Below are 8,421 nucleotides of genomic sequence, written 5' to 3' on the forward strand. Positions count from 1 at the left end.
AACCGGTATGGACAAAGAATCAACCTGGGGCACCAACATTGAAATTTTGACTCTAGCCCATTTGCTGCCAACTGTGTGTTCTCCTACAACGTACAACACCATAATTGGCACAGAATGAGTCCTGCTACTATAGACCGGTCTATTACTGAAGACACCACTGAAATGTCAATGTACATTAATTATCGTGATATGGTTCACTTCGAAGTTGTGCGAAGCTGCATATCCGATTGTTATACTGTCTAAAAAGGTCACTTGAAAAGAGATACCGTAGCTAAACTGGGATGTGCAGCATCTAATTACAGCCTGGAATTCATGACCTAGGGTGGGAGGGGATGGGACAGAGAGTGCAACCTCCACGTGGTCTGTCCTGAGGTTTTGAACATGAAAGTATTCTCACATGTTCAAAATGCTAAGCACTCGGTTTACTAAAACTGTCATTTCCATCTTCAGTGCATATATATATATATATATATATATATATATATATATATATATATATATATATATATATATATATATACACACACACACACATATACATACATACATACATACACACAGGTGCTCACATAGTATACTTTTAACATAGCTAGAAATATATGAAACAAGTCTAAAAACATTTTGAGAAAATGATGGGTATGTAGGGATGGGTATGTACTTATGTCATTTATGCCCATCTCCTACACCACAATCTTTTTACCTAAAAAATAAAAAAACATTTTGAGAAAATGATGGGTATGTAGAGATGGGTATGTACTTAATCATGCTCATCTCCTACATCACAATCCAGTACTGTAAGTACATACCCATCATTTTCTCAAAATGTTTTTTTTTATTTTTTTACAATGTACAAGTAGACTACATCGATGACAGAAATAAACATGTGCAAGTATTTAGTCAGGCATACATCGACTATTGATTATATATAACTATTAAGCATCTGAAGAAAGTTACGATTACTATACAGACATCACGTGCACTCTACCCAGATCTCTTGCATTTGGTTCACTTACCTTTGCATTCTTTTTGTGCACGTGGGATGCAGCTGCAGGACCAACGAAACGAATTTGCCCGTACGAACAGGTCGTTTCATACCTGAGTTTGCTTCCTGCATCCCGCCATGCATCGTGTCGCTTCCTCCTGTCCGTTTCTCTTATTTCCGGTTGCGAGTGCCACAACCGAGACCTGCCGACTGATTGCGTTTGTCCGCAGTACAAACATCTAAACGGTGGCAAGCGAAGTAGACAGTTACATAACCGTATTGCTGCGTATATTCGTACACACGTATTTTACTTCGGCTGGGGTCCCGGCTCTTCCGGTCGTGCAACGAAGGCTGCACACGTCTCGATCTCGCATTTGTTGAGATCGCGAACAGACATGGCACTTTGCGAGTGTCGATTGCAAGCTAACGATGGGAGTGTACGTTGTACTCAACGTTCGGATGGAGAAATTAATTAAAAGTTACGTAAGCATGCACGTGCTACTTACGTGGGTGTACCTCGTCTTGCTTCTAGTGGAACCGCTCAAACGAGCAACAATGGACTAGCATGCGCAAAAATAAAAAATTTGTTTACAGAATGTAATACTCGTGCCATGATAAATTTTAAAGCTCGGAAACCTTTAGTTAATTAAGCAGGAATTTTTTAGTTCGCATAGCTTAATTTCTCGATCACGTGATTAGCTAAATGGGGCCAAATCTACAGAGCCGCTACCAAAAATATATTAGTTTCTAGTCCGCAGTTTCATAGAATTTGACGCGGGCGGTTATTATTATTTTTTCTATATAGATTTCAATGATATTCTGAAGACAAAATATGCAGCAATATCCATTGCAAATCTACTAGCCATGATTTGACTTTACTGTTTTTATATCCGTACCAAACGCACAAGTATACGGCAACGATGACGCAAAGTTTTTACAATTTGCACAATTTTTCACGGTTTCATTGGACTTGCAGTATCCAGTGTTGTACTGCGCGTGCGCAATAATAATTCTTCTTGATCTGAGCTAAAAAATCATGCGAGCAGCGACCAGATACTTCTTGAAGTGGCCTAAACAGGAACACCAATGCTAATTAGCTAGCCTCGCAAGCCAAGCTTTCCTCCGTTGTGCGACCTCACGTGCTTCCTCGCACGTGAGAGGAGGTGTTTGAGCCGAACTGCCTGCGCGGAGGTAAGCCGCAGTGTGAGTATATTCCGCCTTCTCTCGCGTGCGAGCAGGCGAAGAGCACGAGGTCGCACAGTGAGCACGAAGGAAGGCTTGGCTGTTACCCCACGCTTACAGTTCATCCTTCCTGCAAGTACACTTGCACCTAAGTGGCACGCCTTAGCTCTGCCTAGATCCTCGCGAGAAAGATATCAACAGGCTGCTGCTGCTCTTTGAGTAAACAGTCTCAGAGACACTAACTAATAAACTAAATCCATACCTCAGTTTCTCTAAAAACACCTCAAGCGCCGTTGGAGGTTGAAGCTACAGAGTTCTTTAAAATATAGAGCTCTAGCCAAGTACACAAACTATTGCTTCCGTGTTTTCGTTCTTATGAAATAATTTTACTGCATTTTATTGTACAATATAAATTGACGTCAAACAAAATATATTAATATTAATAAAAACCTCTAAGAAATCAATTCCATGTCACTCACATCTACACCAGTAACCTAGAGTTGAACTACTTGTTTCTAGTTCAGTCAGAGCTCTAGATTTCACGAGCTCAAGAAATAGTCAGTGATTATCACTGGCAATCAGCATCCTACTTTCAGTCACACAAGCCCTTGGCAGCATCCTCAGTCTTGGTGTCAGCAACTGCAGCACACACCTGAGATCAAGCACAACTCGAGATCTGAATCACAACGTATATCACAACCATGTCAACGACGTTGAGAAAAACAGTGAAGTCACACCTTCTGTGACTAGATAGACTTTCCGTTAAAACAGGCAGAATATCTCGAAGAGCAATCTGTAAATATAAAATACGGTTGTGGTGTATAAATCAAAGCATGCCAAGTAAATTCTTGATTTACCTGACACAGAGCAATATCTAATCTTAGAAGCATCGTTTCGCATTGCAGTGACAAGTAATGATCAAGTTCCTGTGACATACACTCGAATGACAACATACTGCTGTACATAGTGTCACAACCTATCATACTTTGAAATCAGAGTAATTCAAACTTGTCACGACAAGATCATCACATTGACCAGAAATTTGTGTTGGAAAGTCAGCAGAGTATTGACACTCACGAGACTGATCGTCATGTTCCACGAAGTCAAACTGCATCAACCAACCGTTGTATTAATTAATTAATTAAAATATAATTTCACAAAAAGGCATACTGTTGTTTTAAGTCTCTGAATAAAATGGGCTGCCGAGGAATGATCCTTCTCACGTGATACTTGTAAATTTTCTAGCAAGCTACAAAGCTCGGAATTAATTGCTGATGTATACAGTCGCTATTGGAGTGTAGGAGTACCGTTCAGCATGCAGTACGGCTCTCCTGTAGCTGCCTGGAATTTTCAAATCAGATCTGAACCGATAACACGATGCAGCACACTTATGCAGACAAATTATAAATGACATTTCACTCACCCGTCACTTGATAGGTTAAATGGTGTTGGTTGTGTGACACATGATTGTTGTTCGGATTTCAGTGTTGGTGCAGTTGTCTTCACGTGACAGTTGTCCTTTCTGTCTCCAGCAGCATTAACTGCAGTCTTTTCCGTTTGTGGCGTACTGATCATTGTTTTCTGCTGGGCTTCACTCTTCTCATCCTTTGTACATGCTGCTGGCTTAAGACTGTCAACACAAGGTATTTATAACAACACACACCGAGACAGACAGACAGACAGACAGACCTTTCGTCTAGTCATAATGTGTATGTTTATTTAGCAGTTTTAACCAGTTTTCATGTATGTACTAGATGTAATGGACACGTAGATTAGCTATTGCTCTGGTGCTATAGCTCATTTATAAAAATATATGAATTGACCGACAGACAGACAGACAGAGACAGACAGACAGACAGACAGACAGACAGACAGACAGACAGACAGACAGACAGACACACACACACACACACACACACACACACACACACACACACACACACAAACCCTCTTTCTGAGGTCTTGCCACGCGATTGTTCACTGGCCACACCTGGATTTCCGTTTAACACACAAGTACATTACAAAAACTATTCAAAGCTTCACATCTTCCATACTACACCTGATGTTCTAGTCTTCACCAACGACGACGTGGTCAACGACTTGTGCTTAGATGCACTGTCTGTATACCTTGATGTTTTACGTACAACAGTCCTTGTGGGTCTGGATTTTATCTTTCCATCAATAGAGGAACGAGACAGTGACACAACAGCTATCACACACACTCGAACACTTTAATAAAGTAATAATCAGTGATTTTGTATTCAAACTTGTGTTTAGCTTTAGACGTTTGCCTTGCTTTTCTACAGCTTCATGCTTCAATAAACAACAATAACATTACAGACAATGCAAATTAATGGCGTCTGAAATAGAGCAAACTTGAGCTTGAATTTTTCTTGCATTCACAGCCATTGCCAGAACTTTATCCAAAGCTTCCATATTGATAGACTCTTGAATATTTGCTTGTTCTATTTCGGTGCCATTATTCGTTCCAGGTTCTATCAGTATAAGTTTATGCGGACAAGAAACGACACAATCCAAGTACGTCACATCGTAACTTGTCGAGCAACACGACCTTGTCTTGATACGCTAACATGTTTGTCAGCTGGTGTGGCACAAGGCAAAGTCTTCTTGCATTCCCTACTAACAAACACTCATCTAGCCATCTACAAACTGCTTACATTTACTTGAAACCAAAGACTGCAGAACCGGTCAGCTGGTCAAGCCATATGACCACTTTTCACAAAATGTACTTTCGCCAGTCAACTGTTGGCTGATGGCGGCTATTTCCTGTTTTAGGGTATACATGATTAAACTGGTTAATTTCTTCTGATATTATGTTCTAGCAATTGTTTCTCAATGTTTCTAGCAAATTTAGACGATTATCACAAAGTTCCAAGTTAATTTCTTACTGATTTCAAAATATTCCTAGTTCGTTCGCTCTGATTTAAAGTTCTATTATTTTTCGCTGTTTGTAATTAGTTTACACAATTATCACAATGTTCCTAGTTAGTTTGCATTACTTTAACCAATATTGCTAGTGCATTTGCGCTGATATCATGTTCTATCAACTGCTGTCATGTTGTTCCTAGTTTGTTCGTTCTGTTATCACTACGCCTCCAATAAGTTTTCACTGGTGTCACAATACACCAGTTTGTTTACGCTACTAAAACAATTCTTCGATATTATTTAGACTGTAAAGATGCTAACTCTAGTTAGTTTTAGTAATAAATAGGGCACTATAAGAATAGTGTTTTTGTTAATTTGCTGTTTTAGTTAATTTGCACTGTTATTAGGTCGTTCTACCAGGATAGTTTTGCACTATTGTCACAGTGTTTGCTTTTAGATTGCCGAGTTTTCACAGTTCTTCTCCTTAGAATTCATTTTTACTAATTTGCATGTAACAATATATTGCTAGTTAGTTTGCGTTGATGCCATGTTCTAACAAATGTATAGGTAATATATTTATCAAAGAATGCATTGGTCTTACTCGTAGCCTGGTCATATTTGACAAACACTGTTTGATCCCTAACAATGGCTGCACGCTGTATGATGCATTTGGGTTTCCAAGGTAAAATGTCTACGCATGCTGGTGGTTACTGTAATACAAGTGAAAGCAAATCACATTGGCTATCGTTTCTTATGTGTTAGAACTACGCCTCTTAGCGTGATTAGGCCTGACCACTTTATATTTGCTTCCACTGCTGTTAGAAACTAAGCTAAAGTCGAACACGGTAAGTTAGTTACTAAACCAGTCACTAGCTACTGTGTGTACTAGAAGTAAACTTAATATTAATTAATTAATTAAAAACAAGATCAGACAATAAGGAGGCAATTATCAACAGACAAGTAGACAATCATTGACGACGCATACAAACAAAAATACAAACAAATACAAGACAGACAAATAGACACACTGACAAACGGCCAGACTGATAACCGACAGTACCTCATAGTTTATGTAATTTCAATTTGGTAAACAATAAATTAATTTAATAGTAAAGCATGCACCATTGACAACTTCTATAAAAAGACATGCAAGTACCAAGTTAGATAAGCAGGCAGCCAAGTATGGTGTTGTGTTGATACCCGGATACACATCCGGGTATAAAGGACTAACAGACTGATAGTCTTGAACTTGCAATATTAGACATTCTGAGCTAATTAATAAAAACCATTACTCTGCTACTCTTAATTGTCAACCTTTCTCTTTCTCTTTCCTTCATGCTTGCAACGGTTGACTTGCTGTCACATTTAACGTGTTCACTTGGCCTATAAGCTACGTTTAGTTTCTCTACGACAACCGTTTACATGCAGGAGAGTTACCAGGGACGAAAGAGTTTGTCAGCTTCGTAAAAAATTCGCTCAGCTTCTTGGCGGACGCAAATCAGGTCGTCTTGACATCCTTCAAGCTCTTTGAGGAATCTAAAATAAAATCAATATATGCAAACAATAAATAAACGTCGAACTAAAATCTACTTGTGCAATGAAACAGCCCAGAGCCCTTTAGACGGCTCTGCAATAGCCATTAGCCTCGGACGTCGGACCAGTAGATTAACCCGCGTGAACATACACGTGACTCCTACTAGCACATACCGGTATGTAGAAATAGTAAGCATTGGTGTTTGCTTCTAAACAACTGACTACGTATACGTGCCTCCAAACAGCGTCATTTGCATCACAGTCTACCATGAAGAAGCTAGAGACACAGTAGAGAATGCCTACTAGTGCTACTTTACACTAAGCAAACAGTCTATAGGTCCAAACTAGAGGTCTCTAGATGCATGTACATCTATTGAATCTTTAGAACCATGCAGTCAATTTGTCATTGGTGTATCATTCTTGTATTGTATGTCCAAAGCTTCATCGACAATTGCTGCACTGTAGACATGGATGTGCCAGAGACTGCAGCCTCTGTACTTCAAACAGTGGAACTTTGTAATTGTACATGCATGTCTAGGCACGTAGAGGTGTGGTGAAAGTTGCGTAATTGTGTGTAACATTTCAGTAGGTTACTGTGGCGCTAGACTGAAATGCACACACATACTTTTAGCGTAATAGTATACATGTCTATGAAAGTGCATCCTACTCGTATTTCACCACACCCACGCAACCTCCAAAGTTTCATGGTGTTTGACACGTCGAGGCTGATGGCTAGTTTGAACGTAAGAAGCCGCACAACGCAGTTCTTAATTAAGTCATTAGTTAGAAGAGGATAATTAATTAATTCTATTGTTGTCCCTAGTCAACTCCCGCGGTCGGTTCTCTTCCAGCAACTGCAGACGCCACAGACTGGGAAGTCTTGCTGCAACACATTCGGTCTCGTACTGTCATTCCATTCCTTGGCGCTGGTTTGTCCAGTCCTATTCTTCCAGGCTGGCAAACTCTCATCAAGGAGGTTGCAGAGAAAGTGAAACCTCCCGATCTAGAAAACGTTGGAATTGAGAAAGGAAATTTGCCTATGATTACGGACATGATCACCGAGACGCTAGTTGAACGACTAGTCAAAACAGAGCTGGGAATAGACGATACAGATGGCAGCACAAGGTTTCACATAAATTATTAGTAGGCGATGATGGTCTGGAACCGCGAAGGCACATTAACTTTTTAATTAATTAATTAATTGGTTGATCAATTAATTAAATAATTTATAGTAATTATGCTTGTTATATTAAAATTGTGTGTGTGTGTGTGTGTGTGTGTGTGTGTGTGTGTGTGTGTGTGTGTGTGTGTGTGTGTGTGTGTGTGTGTGTGTGTGTGTGTGTGTGTGTGTGTGTGTGTGTACGCGCTTACATTAGAGAAAGACTGAGTGACCACGTTCTAGGAGAAGAATTTGCGCAATAATCAAACTAAGTAATTCAGTAGTAGTGTAATGTCTGCATTGCGCAACTGCATGCATGCGCATGAACTACAAAAAATCAACACATAAAATGAAATGTCTGATGAGCATATCTAATCATGGCAATGAGAACTACAAGGCTGAAACATACACTTATACACATACATACTATACACATACATACTATACACACATAAAATACATTCATACCTTAGACAGGCTGTACGGCCTATGACACTGTTTGCCACATGATTATAACAAAATGCATACCCAAATATGTCCATGCATCTAAAAGTAAATTTGTGTTCAATTTAAATTTATTTCAATTTAAAAGGAACTCTGTGTTTGTGAACACAAAATTTACTTTTTGAACACAAATTTACTTTTAGATGTCTTAACAGTATTCCATAGTGTGTCATCA

The 8,421-nt window shown here is 39.3% G+C and overlaps 2 protein-coding genes across 3 annotated transcripts in view; one reads left to right on the forward strand and one right to left on the reverse strand.

The window, feature by feature from the left end:
• Positions 1-2,530: 2,530 nt before the first annotated feature.
• On the reverse strand, positions 2,531-6,695 carry LOC134184436 (uncharacterized). 2 transcript variants are annotated; one of them, XM_062652124.1, is made up of 15 exons: positions 6,641-6,695; positions 6,488-6,586; positions 6,365-6,433; positions 4,737-4,801; positions 4,541-4,659; positions 4,432-4,477; positions 4,224-4,373; positions 4,112-4,154; positions 3,588-3,794; positions 3,472-3,525; positions 3,335-3,413; positions 3,150-3,272; positions 3,022-3,090; positions 2,902-2,957; positions 2,531-2,840 (listed from the first exon to the last, which is right to left on the reverse strand). In XM_062652124.1, the coding sequence occupies exons 1-15, from the start codon at positions 6,688-6,690 to the stop codon at positions 2,723-2,725; spliced, it is 1,347 nt and encodes a 448-aa protein (XP_062508108.1). In that variant the 5' UTR covers positions 6,691-6,695; the 3' UTR covers positions 2,531-2,722. The 2 variants fall into 2 exon arrangements, with proteins under 2 accessions (XP_062508108.1, XP_062508107.1); XM_062652123.1 differs by having other exon boundaries at positions 4,737-4,804.
• Positions 6,696-7,266: 571 nt separating this feature from the next.
• The window catches only part of LOC134184618 (uncharacterized), a 5,679-nt gene continuing 4,524 nt past the window's right edge, over positions 7,267-8,421 (forward strand). The window contains exons 1-2 of the mRNA XM_062652354.1: positions 7,267-7,326; positions 7,407-7,708. Of these exons, the coding sequence (XP_062508338.1) occupies positions 7,288-7,326; positions 7,407-7,708 (341 nt within the window). The 5' untranslated portion in view covers positions 7,267-7,287. The remainder of the gene's footprint in view (positions 7,327-7,406; positions 7,709-8,421) is intronic.

This window comes from Corticium candelabrum, chromosome 9 (assembly GCF_963422355.1).
Source record: "Corticium candelabrum chromosome 9, ooCorCand1.1, whole genome shotgun sequence".
Taxonomy (NCBI): Eukaryota; Metazoa; Porifera; class Homoscleromorpha; order Homosclerophorida; family Plakinidae; genus Corticium; species Corticium candelabrum.